Below are 19,111 nucleotides of genomic sequence, written 5' to 3'. Positions count from 1 at the left end.
CCTTTATTTATAGGGCTCTCAGGTCTGCACCACAGCAAAAGGGCTCTTCTCTTTTCCTACCTGACCATGGGAAAGAGAACAGCCCAGGGGCAGGAAGTACAGAGAATCAGAGCTCTGTACCTGGGTAAGTACTGGGGGAGATTGGATTCACTTACCCAGGGGGAGGTTCCTGTCTGACCATGGGAAAGAGAACAGCCCAGGAGCAGGAAGTACAGAGAATCAGAGCTCTGTACCTGGGTAAGTACTGGGGGGAGATTGGATTCACTTACCCAGGGGGAGGTTCCTGTCTGACCATGGGAAAGAGAACAGCCCAGGAGCAGGAAGTACAGAGAATCAGAGCTCTGTACCTGAGTAAGTACTGGGGGAGATTGGATTCACTTACCCAGGGGGAGGTTCCTGTCTGACCATGGGAAAGAGAACAGCCCAGGAGCAGCAAGTACAAGTATCATTATCACATGTTAAGTTCCAACATATTCTACAGTGCTGTACCTGTCCGAAAGAGCTTGTAATCTAACAGATTCTATATATGATTCTAGAGCAGTGTCACAAGACCCCCATGGAACTGTTTTTATGTAACTAAAATAATAATAAAATGAATATGTCACTTTCTAACACTGGACCCAAAATAACCATAAAATATATGGACCTGATTCTGTATAATACAAATATTTCCTATATCCATTTTTATTGGATTTCCCACAAGCTCCGACTTCGACAGCCCAAGGCCGTTGCCCATAAGAACTGTAAGCCTATCCCGAACCCAAACAGAACCAACGGTGCTGCAGAACTGAAATTAATCATTTATGATAAACTATATATTAACTATTATAATTTATTTATTTGTATGGGCTGAGAGGTTGTTTGTGCGCTTGAGAATTCAAATCAACTGCACTGGCTTTTCTCCTTTATATCAGCAGCTCCCCCTGCTGGTCACATCCATATCTACTGCCTTTGCTTTATGTCTTTGGTTCTGGGTTTTTTATGATTTACATTAGAAAAGAGGTCAGAGGTTGGGGCCAATAAAACATTTTAATGGCTTCTCCAACAAAATCATCTTATGTTAATTGTTCTCAGAAGTCACTGAGGGATTGTGTGACAGGGAACTCTGAGTATCACTCATGTATTATAAGGGATAATGTACCCCCTACTGTAAATGATAAGGATATTAGAAGTCACTGAGGGGTTGTTCTGTGACCATATAAAGGCACAAGGCTGCAGGCTGAGTTATACAGGGAACTCTGAGTATCACTCATGTATTATAAGGGATAATGTACCCCCTACTGTAAATGATAAGGATATTAGAAGTCACTAAGGGGTTTTGTGACCATATAAAGGCACAAGGCTGCAGGCTGAGTTATACAGGGAACTCTGAGTATCACTCATGTATTATAAGGGATAATGTACCCCCTACTGTAAATGATAAGGATGTTAGAAGTCACTGAGGGGTTGTTCTGTGACCATATAAAGACACAAGGCTGCAGGCTGAGTTATACAGGGAACTCTCAGTATCACTCATGTATTATAAGGGATAATGTACCCCCTACTGTAAATGATAAGGATATTAGAAGTCACTGAGGGGTTGTTCTGTGACCATATAAAGGCACAAGTCTGCATGCATACATGGAATTCCAAAATGAATATCCTTATCCTTTACAAGACAGGGTAAATTATTTTCTGTTATACAAAGGTTTCAGGGAGACATGTGACATCACTAAACACCATATATAGGTATATATTTTACAGAATGGTTGTGGCTCTGTGTATTATATAGTGAATAAAGTAACCCTATTGTAAAATATAAGGATATTATAAGTTAATATAATAACACGAGGCCAAAGGCAACAAGGGGTACTTTTTTTATTATAAGACACACGTTTTAGTGAGTCATGTGAAAAAAATGACATCACTACTCACCGTTTATTACTGATGACATCACTGGTCACCATTTATAAGGATATAATTTACAAGATATTCATGGCTTTTGTGTATTATTATAATCAGATATAAGTAGATTGATTCTTTCTTTCCATCATTTCAAGGAATTATAGGGGACGGATGTGACCGCGTTCCCTTTCTCACCCCGTGTGACATCACTGCACATCTCATCACTGATTGGATCGACTCATCATGAGCCGTGTGCTGGTTATTGAGCAGAGGGAAGGAGAGGAGAAAACCCTCATACAGAAACATATTTTCCGCCCCTTCCCGAATACACGGAGGGTTGTTATAGGTGAGGGGTGCAAATCTGTGCTGTGAATATTGGGGTTCAACTAAAATTGAGGCAGCGTGAAAGAGTAATGGGCCCCGGGTCCCCAAGTCTAAGAGACATTTCTATTGGACACTCAGTATTGCTGCTAGGGGGCTAATGGTTTGGGTGGCAGTGGTTCTAAGAAAGATTCTGCTTTGGGGTCCAGTCATGTCTAAAGATCCGGTAACTCGCCCGTGTCACCCAACTGTCATCTCATGTCCCACAGATCACCTGCAGCACTTGAAGAACTTCCTTTTCCGAATCGGCGATGACTGGTACTTCCTGTTTGCACTTGGCGTTATCATGGCGCTCATCAGCTTCACCATGGACTTTACCGTCTCCAAAATGCTTAATGGTAATAACCACATAATATAAATATATATAAATATATCAGCCATGTTGTTCTGCCTCCCAGTGATGGACTTAGACTCATATCTCTAACAACATTGAGTGAAAAACAGCTCCCCCTGTAGGCCCCATGTAACACTACAGATTACAGAGGGTCTTCATAGAATACAATGGGCTTAGTTCTTCCACGGTGGCAAATGCCATTAATAGCTCTTTATGGGATGACAGAATGGAAGCCTCCGATCCCATGCAATACATTGCCCTCCAAAGCACCCAGACTACAGACCAGCTCCATCATATTCTTCCTCCTCTCTCAGCGCACAGGTGGCTCCAGCAGGAGCTCGGGGGGAACGTGCTGCTCCGGTACCTCTCCTGGATTGTCTACCCAATAGCACTCGTTGCCTTCTCTACTGGCTTTGCCCAGAGCATCACTCCACATTCCGGAGGTAAGGAACCCAACATCCCTACAGAAGGCAAGGACTTGGCTCCAGCCCACTCACCTCTGCCTGATCAGATACGGGTAAATGGTGACCCTGACCCTTGTGTTACTGGATATTCCCTTTCCCTAGAACATTTCTGTATACGCAGGTTCTGGAATCCCTGAACTAAAGACCATTCTATCTGGAGTGATTCTAGAGGAATATCTCACCATCAAGAACTTTGGGGCCAAGGTTGTGGGCCTGACCTGCACTTTATCAGCCGGCAGCACCATGTTCCTGGGCAAAGTGGTGAGTTGAATTCACTTATCCAGCGGTAAGTTCCTGTCTGACCATGGGAAAGAGAGCAGCACAGGAGAAGGAAGTACAGACAATCAGAGCTCTGTATCTGTGTAAATATTGGGAATGGGGGGGAGATTGGATTCACTTACCCAGGGGGAGGTTCCTGTCTGACCATGGGAAAGAGAGCAGCCCAGGAGCAGGAAGTACAGAGAATCAGAGCTCTGTACCTGGGTAAGTACTGGGGGAGATTGGATTCACTTACCCAGGGGGAGGTTCCTGTCTGACCATGGGAAAGAGAGCAGCCCAGGAGCAGGAAGTACAGAGAATCAGAGCTCTGTACCTGGGTAAGTACTGGGGGAGATTGGATTCACTTACCCAGGGGGAGGTTCCTGTCTGACCATGGGAAAGAGAACAGCCCAGGAGCAGGAAGTACAGAGAATCATAGCTCTGTACCTGGGTAAGTACTGGGGGAGATTGGATTCACTTACCCAGGGGGAGGTTCCTGTCTGACCATGGGAAAGAGAACAGCCCAGGAGCAGGAAGTACAGAGAATCAGAGCTCTGTACCTGGGTAAGTACTGGGGGAGATTGGATTCACTTACCCAGGGGGAGGTTCCTGTCTGACCATGGGAAAGAGAACAGCCCAGGAGCAGGAAGTACAGAGAATCAGAGCTCTGTACCTGGGTAAGTACTGGGGGAGATTGGATTCACTTACCCAGGGGGAGGTTCCTGTCTGACCATGGGAAAGAGAGCAGCCCAGGAGCAGGAAGTACAGGGAATCGGAGCTCTGAATTGATTAGGAAGCTGGGAGTTGTTTAGTTAGAGATGGAGGGCCACTCAGTGGGTATCCATATGGAAAGTGCTTGCTGCTGTATTGACCCTTTGGTATAATGCGCTGGTGTGATAATTCCTTATCCTCACAGGGCCCCTTTGTGCACCTCTCCAGCATGATTGCAGCCTACCTGGGCAGAATGAGAACTTCTGTCGCTGGGGATTATGAGGTATGTAGCACTAAATATCCCTTATAATCTCATATATGTTGTACTCTGAGTTGCCAGTGGGGGCGCTGTTTGTGTATTTACTGCCTCATGACTTGCACTACCCATATTCCTTCTTCCAGAATAAGAGCAAAGAGCATGAGATGCTGGTGGCCGCTGCTGCAGTGGGAGTATCCACAGTCTTTGGGGCACCAATAAGTGGTAAGGATTTGGCCAAAGATTATTTTAAATGCACCAATATGGCTCCTTGTATCCCTGGAGAAACTTGGGAAAATCTAAGGACTGCTCTACAGTCACCACATTGAAAGCTGAAGGGTAGGGGTTAGATATTGGGGCTGTAGGTTGAACTCCCCTCATTTCTGCTGTGGCCCTAAAGTGGCCTCCTTGTGTCTAACTACAGCCCTGCTTTTCTCTGCCCCATAGGAGTCCTGTTCAGCGTGGAAGTCATGTCTTCGCACTTCGCTATCCGGAATTACTGGCGCGGGTTCTTTGCAGCGACCTGTGGGGCGTTTGTGTTTCGCCTTTTAGCCGTATTCAACAGTGAGCAGGGTGAGTGGGTGCAGGGGGGCTACTTTCTTTGAGACCAAGAAATGAATAGGGATTCAGTTTTTTTCTGTAAAAACCCTTTGATCAATGGGCTGGAGATTATATCGTGATTCTTCTGATTCTTCTCCCCACAGAAACAATCACAGCCGTCTTCAAAACCAGTTTCAAGATCAGCTTCCCCTTTGACCTCCCAGAGATGTTCTTCTTTGCCATATTGGGGTAAGTTCAGTCTATCTAGGCCTTTTCCTGTTTGTGGGCTCAACCCCAACCCTCTTTATGGGTGGAACAAGGTTTAATTGCTTGGTGAGACCATTAGACCTAACAAGTGAACAAATCCACCCACTTACCTGTATGTCTTTTCAGGGTGGTGTGCGGGCTGATTGGCTGTGCCTATCTCTTCTGTCAGCGCTGGCTCCTCGGATACGTCAGGAGAAATTCCCTCACTTCCAAGTTACTGGCCTCTGAGTAAGTAAGGCTACCTGCTCTCCCATCTGGCCAACTGGGCCTTCTCCTGTCTCTGTTTCTCAGACCTAAGTGGCCCCTAAGAGGGTGTTACCTGGGTAGAGGGCATTACCAGGTCCTGATGTCCCCTGGGTTCCAGCAGCACTAACACTTACTGAGCTCTATACGTAAAGGGGCCACAGAGAGAATCACAACTAAATCCCACATTCTTCTGGTCACATTTATTGTGTCTCATTGATACATTTTGATGTGGGCCTTACAAAAGGTAGGTGTTGTTTAGAATAGAATAGGCTAGAATATGATAAAATAGGATAGAATAGGATTGGATAGACTAGAAAAGGCCGCTGGCCCAGACCCGCTCCCTGATAAAATGATCTTCAGGTCACGGCAAAAAAAAACAGTACGTGCACAATCATGGCAGACTGCGATGGGGCAAGGGGCCCGGAGGGGGCCCAGAGACAGCAGCCTGGGTGGGCCTTGGGCCCCCAGTCTGACCCTGGACTAGAATATGATAAAACAGGATAGAATAGAATATGACAGAATAAAATAGAATAGGATAGAATATGATAGAATAGGATAGGATAGAACAGGATAGGACAGAATAAAAAAGAATAGGATAGGATAGAATAGAATATGATAGGACAGGATAAAATGGAATAGGATAGAATAAAATAGGATAGAATAGGCTAGGATAAAATAGAATAGGATAAAATAGGATAGGATAGAATATTATAGAATAGGATAGGATAGGCTAAAATATGATAAAATAAAGGATAGAATAGAATAAAATAGGATAGAATATTATAGATTAGGATAGGATAGGACAGGATCAATTAGATTAGGATAGGATAGACTAGAATAGGATAGAATAGTATAAAATAGATTAGGATAGGATAGGCTAGAATATGATAAAATAGAATAGGATAGGACAGGATAAGATAGAATAGGATCTGCTGGAATATGATTAAATAGGATAGGATAGAATATCATAGAATAGTATATGATAAAATAGAAAAGAATTCGATAGAATAGGGTAGGATAAAATAGAATATGATAGTCTTAAATGGAATAGGATATACTAGGATAGAATAGAAAATGACAGAATATGATATAATAAAACAGCATAGGATAGTACAGGATAAGATAGAATAGGATAGAACATGATAGAATACAATAGAATAAAATAGGACAGGATAAGATACAATAGGATAGAATAAGATAAAATAGTATAGAATATTATTGAATGGGATAGCATAGGATAGGATAGGCTAGAATATGATAAAACAGGATAGGATAGAATAGGATAACATATGATAGAATAGGATAGAATAGAATGGATAGGATAGACTATTATAGAATATCATAGAATAAAATATAGACTAGGATAGGATATAATATTATAGAATAGGATATGATAGGATAAAATAGAATAGGATAGGGCAGGATAAGATAGAATAGAATAGGATCTGCTGGAATATGATAACATAGGATAGAATAGGATAGGATAGAATATCATAGAATAGGATAAAATAGAATAGGATAGAAAAGGATTGGATAGGATAAAATAGAATTTGATAGTATAGGATTAAATAAAATACGATATACTAGGATAGAATGGGATATAATAAAACAGAATAGGATAGGATAAGCTAGAATAGGATAGGCTAAAATTGAATATGATAGGATAGAATATTATAGAATGGGATAGAATAGGATAGGTTAGGCTAGAACATGATAGAATAGGATAGAATAAAATAGGATATGGAAAATAGGATAGAATAAGATAAAATAGGATAGGATAGAATATTATACAATGGGATAGAATAGGCTATGACAGGCTAGAATAGGATCAAATAGTATAGGATAGAATAGGATAAAATATGATAGAATAGGATAGAATGGATAGGATAGAATATTATAGAATAGGATAGGATAAAATATAGGATAGGATAGAATATTATAGAATAGGATAAAATAGGAAAGGAATGGCTAGAATATGATAAACTAGGAAAGGATAGGATATTATAGATTAGAATAGACTAGAATTGGATAGCATATAATATTATAGAATGGGATAGAATAGGATAGGATAGGATATGATAGGATATGATAGAATATTACAGAATAGGATGAAATAGAATAGAATAGAATATAATAGGATAACATAGAATATGATAGAATATTATTGAATAGGGCAGAGTTGGATAGGATAGGCTAGAATATTATAAAATAGGATATAATAGGATAATAGAGAATTGGATAACATAGGATTGGATAGGACAGGATAGAATATAATAGAATAGGGTAGGATAGACTAGAATAGGATAGAATAAAATGGAGTAGGATAATATAGAATAGGATAAGATAAAATATTATAAAATAGGATAAGGTAGTCTAGAATATAATAAATTAGGATAGAATTGGATAGGATAGGGTAATATAGAATAGGTTAAACTAGAGTAGGATAAAATAGGATAGAATAGGATAGGATAGATTATTATAGGATAGGCTATAATATGATAAAATAGGATAGAATATGATATAATAGAATAGCATAGGATCAAATGGGATAGGCTAGAATATGATAAAATATGATAGGATAGGATAAAATAAAATAGAATAGGATAGAATAGGATAGTATAGGATAGAATAAAATAGATTAGGATAGAATAGGCTAGAATATGATAAAATAGGAAAGATTAGCATAGGATAAAATATGATAGAATAGGATAGAATAAAATAGAATAGGACAGGATAGGATAGAAAAGGATAAAATAGTACAGGATAGAAATTATAGAATGGGATCGAATAGGATAGAATATTATAGAATGGGATAGAATAGGATACAATAGACTAGAATTGGATAAAATAGGATAGAACAGGATAGGGTAAAATAGAATAGGATAGGATAAAATAGAATAGAATATGATAAAATAGAATAGAATATTATAGAATAGGATAGAATAGGTTAAAATAGAATAGGGTAAAATAGAATATCATATGATAGGATAGGATAGAATAGGGTGAAATAGAATAGTTATATGATATATGATATGATATATGATATTATATGATAAAATAGGATAGTATAGGATAGAATAGGATAGGATACAATTGAATAGATAGAATTGGCTAACATAGGATAGGACATGATAGAATATTATAGAATATAGGATAGGATAGGGTAGGATAGAATATCATAGAATAGGCTAGCATAGGATAGGATAGGCTAGAATATGATAAAAATAGGATAGGATAGGATCAGATAGAATATTATAGAAGAGGATAAGGTAGAATAGTATAGAATAGGATAGAATAGAAAAGGATAGGATAGGATAGGATAGAATTTTATAGATTAGGATAGAATAGTATAGGATAGGCTAAAATATGATAGAATAGGATAGAATAGGATTGAATAGGATAAAATAAAAAAGGATAAGATAGAATAGGAAAGTATAGGATAGAATAGAATAGGAAAGGGTACGATAGGATAGAATAGTATAGGATGGGCTAGAATATGATAAAATAGGATATAATTGAAGAGAATAGAATTTGATTCCCCTGAGAATTAGACTGTAAGCTCCAGGGCTTCATTCTGCTTTGGTCCATATATAGAAGAAATCATCATTCCCTGTAGATAACAAATGTTTTTCTTTATCCCCTCCCCCACACCAGTAAACCCATGTACTCAGCGCTGGTGGCTCTCCTAATATCCTCCATCACTTTCCCTGAGAGTCTGGGGCAGTTTCTGGCATCGAGGGTAAGTTTCCTCACTCATATAAATCTTTATAAGATCTGAGTGGAGTCAACTGGAGATAATGAAAGCAGAAGTCTGATTGGCTTTCCCAATTCCCTTTCCTTCTTCTGACCCCCCCCCCCATTAGCTGACGATGAAGGAGCTTCTCACCTCCCTGTTTGACAACCGGACGTGGTGGACCCTTTCCCAGAATTCCTCACTGGACAGGTCCCCTCTGGTGGATCCCAATAATTTGTGGCTGGAGTGGGCGAACCCTCAGTTCACAATATTTGGAACCCTGGCCTTCTTCATCATCATGAAGGTGAATAACTTCTCTTTTTCTTTTATAAAACTCTTCCCAAGAAAAAAACAGTTTCTCTCCCAGTGAGAAAAAATAAAATTCTATGCAACTTCCCAATATCCATTCATTCCTCATTCTCTGCACTGCTGCCTCTGACTCCTGATACAACTTCCCAATATCCATTCATTCCTCATTCTCTGCACTGCTGCCTCTGACTCCTGATACAACTTCCCAATATCCATTCATTCCTCATTCTCTGCACTGCTGCCTCTGACTCCTGATACAACTTCCCAATATCCATTCATTCCTCATTCTCTGCACTGCTGCCTCTGACTCCTGATACAACTTCCCAATATCCATTCATTCCTCATTCTCACTGGGTTTATAGTTCTGTGTAACTGTCATTGTGTCTGTCCCTTTCTCTTCTCTGCACTGCTGCTTCTGACTCCTGATACAACTTCCCAATATCCATTCATTCCTCATTCTCACTGGGTTTATAGTTCTGTGTAACTGTCATTGTGTCTGTCCCTTTCTCTTCTCTGCACTGCTGCCTCTGACTCCTGATACAACTTCCCAATATCCATTCATTCCTCATTCTCACTGGGTTTATAGTTCTGTGTAACTGTCATTGTGTCTGTATCTCACTCACTACTGATGCAGAGTTGCAGTGGTGAATAGTCATGGAAAACAAAGGAAGAAATAGAAAGAGACAAATAAAACTCACTTTAAATAGCAATTACATTTACAAAAAACATTAATATCACTGAAAATGACTGGATATTGGAAAAAGGTTAGGGCCATTTCTTACAGGTAGTGGAGGCAGAGGAAAGCAGTTTGATAAAGAAAGAGCTCCCTCTTTATATTGCCCATAGTGATCAATTTAATGTTAAAAACTACCTCAATTAAGCTCCTCCTGCTGCCTGACCAAAGGAAAGAGAACAGCCCAGGAGCAGGAAGTACAGAGAATCAGAGCTCTGTACCTGGGTAAGTACTGGGGGAGATTGGATTCACTTACCCAGGGGGAGGTTCCTGTCTGACCATGGGAAAGAGAACAGCCCAGGAGCAGGAAGTACAGAGAATCAGAGCTCTGTACCTGGGTAAGTACTGGGGGAGATTGGATTCACTTACTCATTGGGTGAGGTTGTTAATGCATACCTCCCAACTGTTCCATTTACCACGTTTCCCTTTATGATCTGGGCCCTGAGCATTTATTTCTCCTTCTCTTCCAGTTCTGGATGTTCATTTTGGCCACAACTCTGCCAATGCCAGCGGGGTATTTCATGCCGGTGTTTGTGTTTGGTGAGTGATTCCGACCCTGGGTCGGGGTGTTCTGGGGTTCCTGGCTTGCGGGGCCACTGTCACTTTAATTAGATGCACTTGGGGCTGAATGTTGTAGGTGTTATATCGACCAATGGTAGAAATTACAAATGGGTTGTTGGGAAATTGCCTCAGACTGGGGCCACTGGGAGATCTGCAGGTGCTCTGGCAGCTTAGTCTGAGCCCAACTACAACTCTCTGCATCCCACTGTCATGTAGTAGAACAATATCTGGATATCACATTAGTCACTAACTGTCACATTTATTGGCTCCTCAATCCTCACTGGTGTCTGTACCCCCCTCTCTCTCTCTGTAGGTGCTGCCATTGGACGCTTGGTCGGCGAGACTGTGGCCCTCCTCTATCCTGAAGGAATTGCTGCGGATGGCATTGTTAACCCTATCATTCCAGGAGGCTATGCCCTGGCAGGTACTAACTCACAGTTTCATTTGTACATTGGGCAGTGTCAGGGCAAATGCATCACTGGCCAATAAATCAGTAATTTAACTATTTATCTTTCAATTGGGAAAGTAAATGGGAGGGTGGGGCCCATTCAACAGAACAGACCTATGTGCTATATTGGTACCAAGTATCTGAATTTGACTCACTGGCACTTGGCTTGGCTGCTGGGGGGGGTATTTACAAAGGGGTAATAGAAACCAGAATTAACACCTCGGAGTGTCTGGCAGCCGTGAGGCTTGTGCCAGTGATAAATGACCCCCCTGAGCGACTTCTGCTTCTAAAATTGGCTCCAGTCTGAGCTACAAGTCTCCCAAACTGACAGTTGCTTTCCACTCAGCACTGAAATGTGCAGCCGGGGCCACGGGGGTCAGTGTTAACTCATTTAGCCCTTTAATAAATGTCACCGCGTGGGCTAATAAATCACATTCTGCAGAATACGGGGAACGATGAGTGGGAAACTGCAGGGTTTAAAGGGGAAGTGTACACCTGTGTTCAACAAGAGCTCAGTTAATAGGGGAAATTAAACGGAAACAGAATTGATGTTTAGTCAGATTTTCCCTCCCAATTAAAACCCCTAGACCTTTTTACCCAGAACCCCTTACTAGTTACATAGTTACATAGTTAAATTGGGTTGAAAAAAGACAAAGTCCATCAAGTTCAACCCCTCCAAATGAAAACCCAGCATCCATACACACACCCCTCCCTACTTTTAATTAAAATTCTATATACCCATACCTATATTAACTATAGAGTTTAGTATCACAATAGCCTTTAATATTATGTCTGTCCAAAAAATCATCCAAGTCCCTCTTATAGTCATTAACTGAATCATCACCCGGCAGTGCATTCCCCAACCTCACTGTCCTCACTGTGATGAACCCCCTACTCTGTTCCTTTAAATGAAACTTCTTTTCCTCTAGTCTGAAGGGGAGGCCTCTGGTACGTGATTCTCTTTATGGGTAAAAAGGTCCCCTGCCATCCTATATACTAACCGAAGGCCTATCTATGTCCCGAGTGGAGGGGAGGCAGATGCGCACGCAACTTCGGTTAGGATCTATGAGATGCGCGCGCAACTTCAGCCGAAAGACATAGATGCGGCCTTCGATTAGCAGATGTGCTGGAAGGTTAGGATCAGAACAGGTTAGGATCGGGGAGGCAGATGCGCTGGAAGGTTAGGATCTAGGGAGGCAGATGCGCTCACCGTCTCCTTCTGCCTCCCGCCGCCTCTTCTTTCCTGCTCACTCAGGCGGCGACCGCTGGAAGGTTAGGATCTAGGGAGGCAGATGCGCTCACCGTCACACTAGGGGAACCGGTTGCGTACCTGCACGAAAGTCTGTATAAGCGTCGGCCATCTTGCTACTCCTCTGCGACTTTGTCATCCGCCCACTGCCAAATCCGCCCACTAAAGTCTGTATAAGCGTCGGCCATCTTGCTACTCCTCTGCGCGTTTGTCATCCGCCCACTAAAGTCTGTATAAGCATCGGCCATCTTGCTACTCCTTTGCAAGTTTGTCTAATGGCGGCGCTAGCGTCACTCTAGGAGGGGAACCGGTTGCGTACCTGCACGAAAGTCTGTATAAGCGTCGGCCATCTTGCTACTCCTCTGCGACTTTGTCATCCGCCCACTGCCAAATCCGCCCACTAAAGTCTGTATAAGCGTCGGCCATCTTGCTACTCCTCTGCGAGTTTGTCATCCGCCCACTAAAGTCTGTATAAGCGTCGGCCATCTTGCTACTCCTTTGCAAGTTTGTCTAATGGCGGCGCTAGCGTCACTCTAGGAGGGAACCGGTTGCGTACCTGCGTGGGTGGCCATTTTTTAGCAAAACGGGCTATATTATCTCCAAAAAATATTGATGTTGACATGATAAACAACCAAGTGATTGCATTACTTCCTGGACAAAGCTGTGTCTTTCTGAGTACTGACTGTATTGATTCTGAAGACGAAAGTGAGAAACTTAACTTCCCATTAGAATATTTAAACACTATCAACAATGCTGGATTACCACAACACAATCTAATACTCAAAGTAGGAACAATAGTCATGCTGTTAAGAAACCTTAAGGGTAGGGGCACACGGCGCGATTTCGCCGCGATTCTGCGCTAAGCGAGTTGTCGCTGCGTTTTTTAAGCCGAAATAGCTTTGCTAACTTTGGCGCTGGCGTCAATGCAAATCGCGGCAAAATCGCTGCGCTAATTCACACGCGGCGATTCGTTTTCTATTGTCGTCCGAAGTTGCCTCGCTGAGCGTTTCCGGGCGACAGTAGAAAAAGAATCGCCGCGTGTGAATTAGCGCAGCGATTTCGCCGCGATTTGCATTGACGCCAGCGCCAAAGTTAGCAAAGCTATTTCGGCTTAAAAAACGCAGCGACAACTCGCCCAGCGCAGAATCGCGGCGAAATCGCGCCGTGTGCCCCTACCCTAACACTAAGCAAGGTTTATGTAACGGTACACGGTTGGTTGTGAAGAGCATGAGACAAAATGTTATCAAGGCAGAAGTGCTTACAGGATCCCATAGCGGTGATACTGTTTTGATTCCCAGAATTGACCTTACCAGTTCTGACCAGGAATTACCTTTTAAACTTAAACGACGACAATTCCCCATTAAGGCTGCATTTGCCATGACAATCAACAAATCACAAGGACAAACATTGGATAAAGTCGGCATTTACCTATCTGAGCCTGTGTTTGGTCATGGTCAACTTTATGTTGCATTTTCAAGAGTGCAGCGTTCATCTGATGTTAAAGTCAAGATTTTAAGTACAGCTCACCAGGGAGAACTCATTCAAGGACAGGAGAACATTTTCACAAAAAATGTTGTTTATAAAGAAATTTTTCAGTAACACTTTACTACCAATAAACTCAAAATTTAAGAATTCTAATAGCAGATAGGTAATAACAAGCAATAGGCACAGATTCACTCTACATCCCCACAAATTAGCGTCGCCAGTTGCTGCCTGGGGATGCCGAGTGAATCAGCACCCATCGCATTTTGCTGCCTCACTGTTGTTACCATTCTTTCATTAACGATTCTTTAGAGAATCGGGGGTTTACTGGTTTGTCTATAATGTCCTCTAATGTACTTGTAAAGTGTAATCATGTCCCCTCACAAGCGCCTTTTTTCCCCCAGAGAAAACAACCCCAACCTTGTCAGTCTCCCCTCATAATTTAACTCTTCCCTCCCTCTAACCAAGAGTGAAGAGGAAGGTGAGAGTAACTATACAGAACTTTCTTAGAGTCCACTTGAATGAAATGTAGTCTCACTTAGTAACCCCCTGCTGGGTAGGTGAGAGCATCCCCAAAAACCCAGTTACAGAGTGCTATGCTTCTACTCCTGGGCTGACAGGAACCTCCCCCTGGGTAAGTGAATCCAATCTCCCCCAGTACTTACCCAGGTACAGAGCTCTGATTCTCTGTACTTCCTGCTCCTGGGCTGTTCTCTTTCCCATGGTCAGACAGGAACCTCCCCTGGGTAAGTGAATCCAATCTCCCCCAGTACTTACCCAGGTACAGAGCTCTGATTCTCTGTACTTCCTGCTCCTGGGCTGTTCTCTTTCCCATGGTCAGACAGGAACCTCCCCCTGGGTAAGTGAATCCAATCTCCCCCAGTACTTACCCAGGTACAGAGCTCTGATTCTCTGTACTTCCTGCTCCTGGGCTGTTCTCTTTCCCATGGTCAGACAGGAACCTCCCCTGGGTAAGTGAATCCAATCTCCCCCAGTACTTACCCAGGTACAGAGCTCTGATTCTCTGTACTTCCTGCTCCTGGGCTGTTCTCTTTCCCATGGTCAGACAGGAACCTCCCCCTGGGTAAGTGAATCCAATCTCCCCCAGTACTTACCCAGGTACAGAGCTCTGATTCTCTGTACTTCCTGCTCCTGGGCTGTTCTCTTTCCCATGGTCAGACAGGAACCTCAGCCTGGGTAAGTGAATCCAATCTCCCCCAGTACTTACCCAGGTACAGAGCTCTGATTCTCTGTACTTCCTGCTCCTGGGCTGTTCTCTTTCCCATGGTCAGACAGGAACCTCCCCCTGGGTAAGTGAATCCAATCTCCCCCAGGACTTACCCAGGTACAGAGCTCTGATTCTCTGTACTTCCTGCTCCTGTGCTGTTCTCTTTACCATGGTCAGACAGGAACCTCCCCCTGGGTAAGTGAATCCAATCTCCCCCAGTACTTACCCAGGTACAGAGCTCTGATTCTCTGTACTTCCTGCTCCTGGGCTGCTCTCTTTCCCATGGTCAGACAGGAACCTCCCACTGGGTAAGTGAATCCAATCTCCCCCAGTACTTACCCAGGTACAGAGCTCTGATTCTCTGTACTTCCTGCTCCTGGGCTGTTCTCTTTCCCATGGTCAGGTGGGGTTACTGTCTGATATGCTGATTAGGGCAATGAATAGAAGTTATTTATAATGTATCTTTCTCTGTCACCAATCAGGGGCTGCCGCTTACTCTGGGGCAGTGACACACTCTGTCTCAACCGCACTGCTCGCATTCGAAGCTACGGGACAGATCGCACACATCCTGCCGGTCATTCTATGCGTATTAATCGCCAACGCTTTTACCCAGAAGTTGCAGCCGTCATTCTACGATGGCACCATAATCGTGAAGAAACTTCCGTATCTCCCTCGCATTCGGAGCCGCGACATCGAGTAAGAAACGCACTTAGTTCACTCTCTTTGGCTGAACCTTGATTAATCCTCAAGGCCTTATTGGTTAACCCAGCAGATAACTCCTCCTCCTGCTGCTCAACATACAGGGCTGAGTTAGAATAGGACGAGGCCCCCAACACTGGGGAGACACCACTATAAATCAGGAGCGAAAAATATTTGTCCCCCCAATTTAATTGGAGTTAAATATCCCCCCTCCCCGTCAGTGGGATGTTGGGAGTTGACTTCATCCTACTGGACATGAGTGTAAGTGGGAATGTTCATTAAAGGACAAGTAAACCTTAAACATAAGTGAATATAAAATTGATGAGGGGGATATTCTAAGCACTTTTGCAATGTACATTGATTATTATTTTTATTTTTTATTCCAAGATATTAAGGGATACATGTGCTGTTACTATGAATGAATTGTGTTACAACAGCGCCACCTGCTGGTCATTTTCCCACCAGTCTGACCAGCAAGTAGTCAAGGAAGTTGTCAGGAGAAAGAAAGAGGCTGATGTTCTTCTGCTTAGGAAAGATGTGAGAAAGGTTTCTAATTTTATTCCTAAGCAGAAGAACATCAGCCTCTTTCTTTCTCCTGACAACATTTCGGCAAGGGAAATGTGGGGCCGAAATCTCCTTCCACTAACCACATAGCACAAATACCTGCACTAGTCGGGAGAGTCTCACCTTTGCTTTCAGGCAATTATTGGGGAGAATTTCAAATATTTTCAAATATTTCAACCCCACTTGGGCTCTGCTCCAACTGGTTGGCCCCGTATATCACCGGCTGCTTTTCCTTCTCTGTCGCCCAAGTTCCTATAAGGTGAACACAGAGGAGTTTATGAACCCGGACATCAGAGTTCTGCCCCGAGAAGCCGGATTTGAAGATGTTCTGAAAGTCATCACTGCGTCCGACGACTCTGAGTACCCAGTGGTGGATAATACAGGTACAGGGTTTCACCTGCTCAGAATTTGGCTACAGCTCCATTCCCCCTCCCTGACTTGTGTTTTCATCCCCTCGCAGAGTCGCAGGTTCTGGTGGGCACAGTCAAGAGACCACAACTCATCCACTTCCTGGAGACCCACGAGTCACATGAGCGAGCGGGTCCCACAGAGAAAGAGGTGGGTGTAGGTGACCAGGGGAACATTGGATATTCTCTACAGAACCATTATGTGCCGTCATATCACTGCCGGGGGCAATAAATTATCTGTGCAATGTGCTGCTGGGGCAGGAGGGGGCCGTTGTACTTCAAGGTGTCTAGGGGACTGTTCATTCGATGAGAAATGTGGGGACACTGGGGGCTTCACAAGTTTCTGCAGGGCGACAGGTACCTGGGACTGACATAGAAGTGGGGTAAGGAGTTTGAGTTTGGTGCTGGTGAGGAACCTCTAGGGCTGGGAGTCAGGGAGAAGCAGCCAGGCCCAAATAATGCACCATGGACCATGGTCTTACAATTAAACTCATGCTAATGATCTTCCGGATTCTCTCTTAGAATCTTTCTGAAGGCAATCTTGGTGAGGCGTGCAGCATAGAGCCAGTCACCTTCCAGCTCTCCACATGGACCTCCCTGCACCAGGTAAGTGTCAGTCTCTTTTCCAAACAGTCCTAGTACACCAGTAAATACCAGCTCCAGTGCAAGTCTACTCTTCATATAGGCCTCCTTCCCTCAAGCATAAGTCTTTCTTCCATTGGAACACAACTCTACCTCTCATGACTTACCAACACACGTTTCTTCATATGAATGTTTCTACACCGACCATCCTCTATATCTCGACTCCAATGATCTGTAAGCCTTGGTGCCACCCTTCTATCCATATGGGCATCACAACACCAACTGTCAGTTCCTAGGGTCACTGTGTCCTGTATGACAATTAGGCATCTATTATCAACTGTCAACCAACACACAGCTCTTGTCTCCATATGAACAGGTCTACACCAACTATTAGCCTCTAGTTCCATATTGTCCTTCATTTGGACATCTTAATATTACCTGTCAACCTGTACATAATGCCACCCTCTGTAAGAACATCTCAATACCAACATCAGCCTCTGGTCCTGCTGTGTCTTCCTCTGCCCATCTCAACATCACCCATCTCTAATACCAACAATACAACTGATCCTCCATACTGATATCACCAACGAGCAGCCTCTAGTGTCCCTCTGGCCTCTGTCTGGACTACCTTGACCTTCACTGAGTCTCTTCCCTTCATTTTACCCTCTACTCATCAGCTCTGGTACCAACCCGTAGCTCAATGGGCAATGCAGCTTTTTCCATTTTGCTAAAGAGCGTCTCTGTCCATCTCCCACAGTTGCCTCTAACTTATATGAGGGACTTGTGAAAGGTCAGGTCTTTCCCTCCTTCTGCCCATTCTTATTCAGGTCAATGGGAGCAGAAGGAGATGGTCACTTCATACCCAGCTGAAAAGCAAAGTTTGTGCTACTGACCTGTTGTTTTTCTCTCCCCTCTGTACCAAAGGCCCATCATCTCTTTGAGCTCCTGCATCTCCAGAAAGCGTTTGTGACTAAATATGGCCGGATTGTGGGGCAGGTCACCAGGAAAGAGGTATTGTGCTCTCATATTGATCTAAGACCAGGGGGGTGGTTTGGGTATGGGTATTAGAATGGGGTGTACATCTGCTCCTGGGCTGCTCTCTTTCCCATGGTCAGACAGGAACCTCCCCCTGGGTAAGTGAATCCAATCTCCCCCAGTACTTACCCAGGTACAGAGCTCTGATTCTCTGTACTTCCTGCTCCTGGGCTGTTCTCTTTCCCATGGTCAGACAGGAACCTCCCCCTGGGTAAGTGAATCTCCCCCAGTACTTACCCAGGTACAGAGCTCTGATTCTCTGTACTTCCTGCTCCTGGGCTGTTCTCTTTCCCATGGTCAGACAGGAACCTCCCCCTGGGTAAGTGAATCCAATCTCCCCCAGTACTTACCCAGGTACAGAGCTCTGATTCTCTGTACTTCCTGCTCCTGGGCTGTTCTCTTTCCCATGGTCAGACAGGAACCTCCCCCTGGGTAAGTGAATCCCCCAGCACTTACTCAAGTACAGAGCTCTGATTCTTTGTTGAATTAGATCTAACAGCTGATTGGCGGCTTCAAGGCCAAACAACATTTACGTTTGCCTTTTTCTTTTAGATGAAGAAAGCGATTGAGGACCTTGCGAACCCTAAGTGATCAATCTGGTTGCCAGGGGCCACTCAGGTACCCTTTAAAAAAACTGAAGAAGGACCGGCATGGGGGTAAAAGAAATTCATTAAGGTTTCTAACCTGAGCCTCCTTCGACCTACAACTTCGCCTTGAATTAAACACATATATGTCACAGA

The 19,111-nt window shown here is 43.5% G+C and overlaps 1 protein-coding gene across 1 annotated transcript in view; it reads left to right on the top strand.

Moving 5' to 3' along the window:
- clcnkb.L (chloride channel, voltage-sensitive Kb L homeolog) overlaps positions 1-19,111 on the top strand; it is a gene marked incomplete at its 5' end in the record, with an annotated part of 22,745 nt that extends 3,634 nt beyond the window's left edge. Inside the window, 20 exon segments of the mRNA NM_001085839.1 lie at positions 2,040-2,230; positions 2,475-2,603; positions 2,914-3,042; positions 3,185-3,324; positions 4,238-4,315; positions 4,435-4,513; positions 4,736-4,861; positions 4,993-5,077; positions 5,222-5,323; positions 8,996-9,080; positions 9,205-9,378; positions 10,587-10,656; positions 10,991-11,094; positions 11,096-11,101; positions 15,566-15,780; positions 16,597-16,730; positions 16,808-16,905; positions 17,277-17,360; positions 18,261-18,347; positions 18,924-19,111. Of these exon segments, the coding sequence (NP_001079308.1) occupies positions 2,128-2,230; positions 2,475-2,603; positions 2,914-3,042; positions 3,185-3,324; positions 4,238-4,315; positions 4,435-4,513; positions 4,736-4,861; positions 4,993-5,077; positions 5,222-5,323; positions 8,996-9,080; positions 9,205-9,378; positions 10,587-10,656; positions 10,991-11,094; positions 11,096-11,101; positions 15,566-15,780; positions 16,597-16,730; positions 16,808-16,905; positions 17,277-17,360; positions 18,261-18,347; positions 18,924-18,962 (2,067 nt within the window). The 3' untranslated portion in view covers positions 18,963-19,111.

Source organism: Xenopus laevis, chromosome 7L, assembly GCF_017654675.1.
Source record: "Xenopus laevis strain J_2021 chromosome 7L, Xenopus_laevis_v10.1, whole genome shotgun sequence".
NCBI classification, from domain to species: Eukaryota; Metazoa; Chordata; class Amphibia; order Anura; family Pipidae; genus Xenopus; species Xenopus laevis.
The sequence above is the reverse complement of the archived record's forward strand: the minus strand, read 5'-3'. Positions and strand labels throughout refer to the sequence as shown.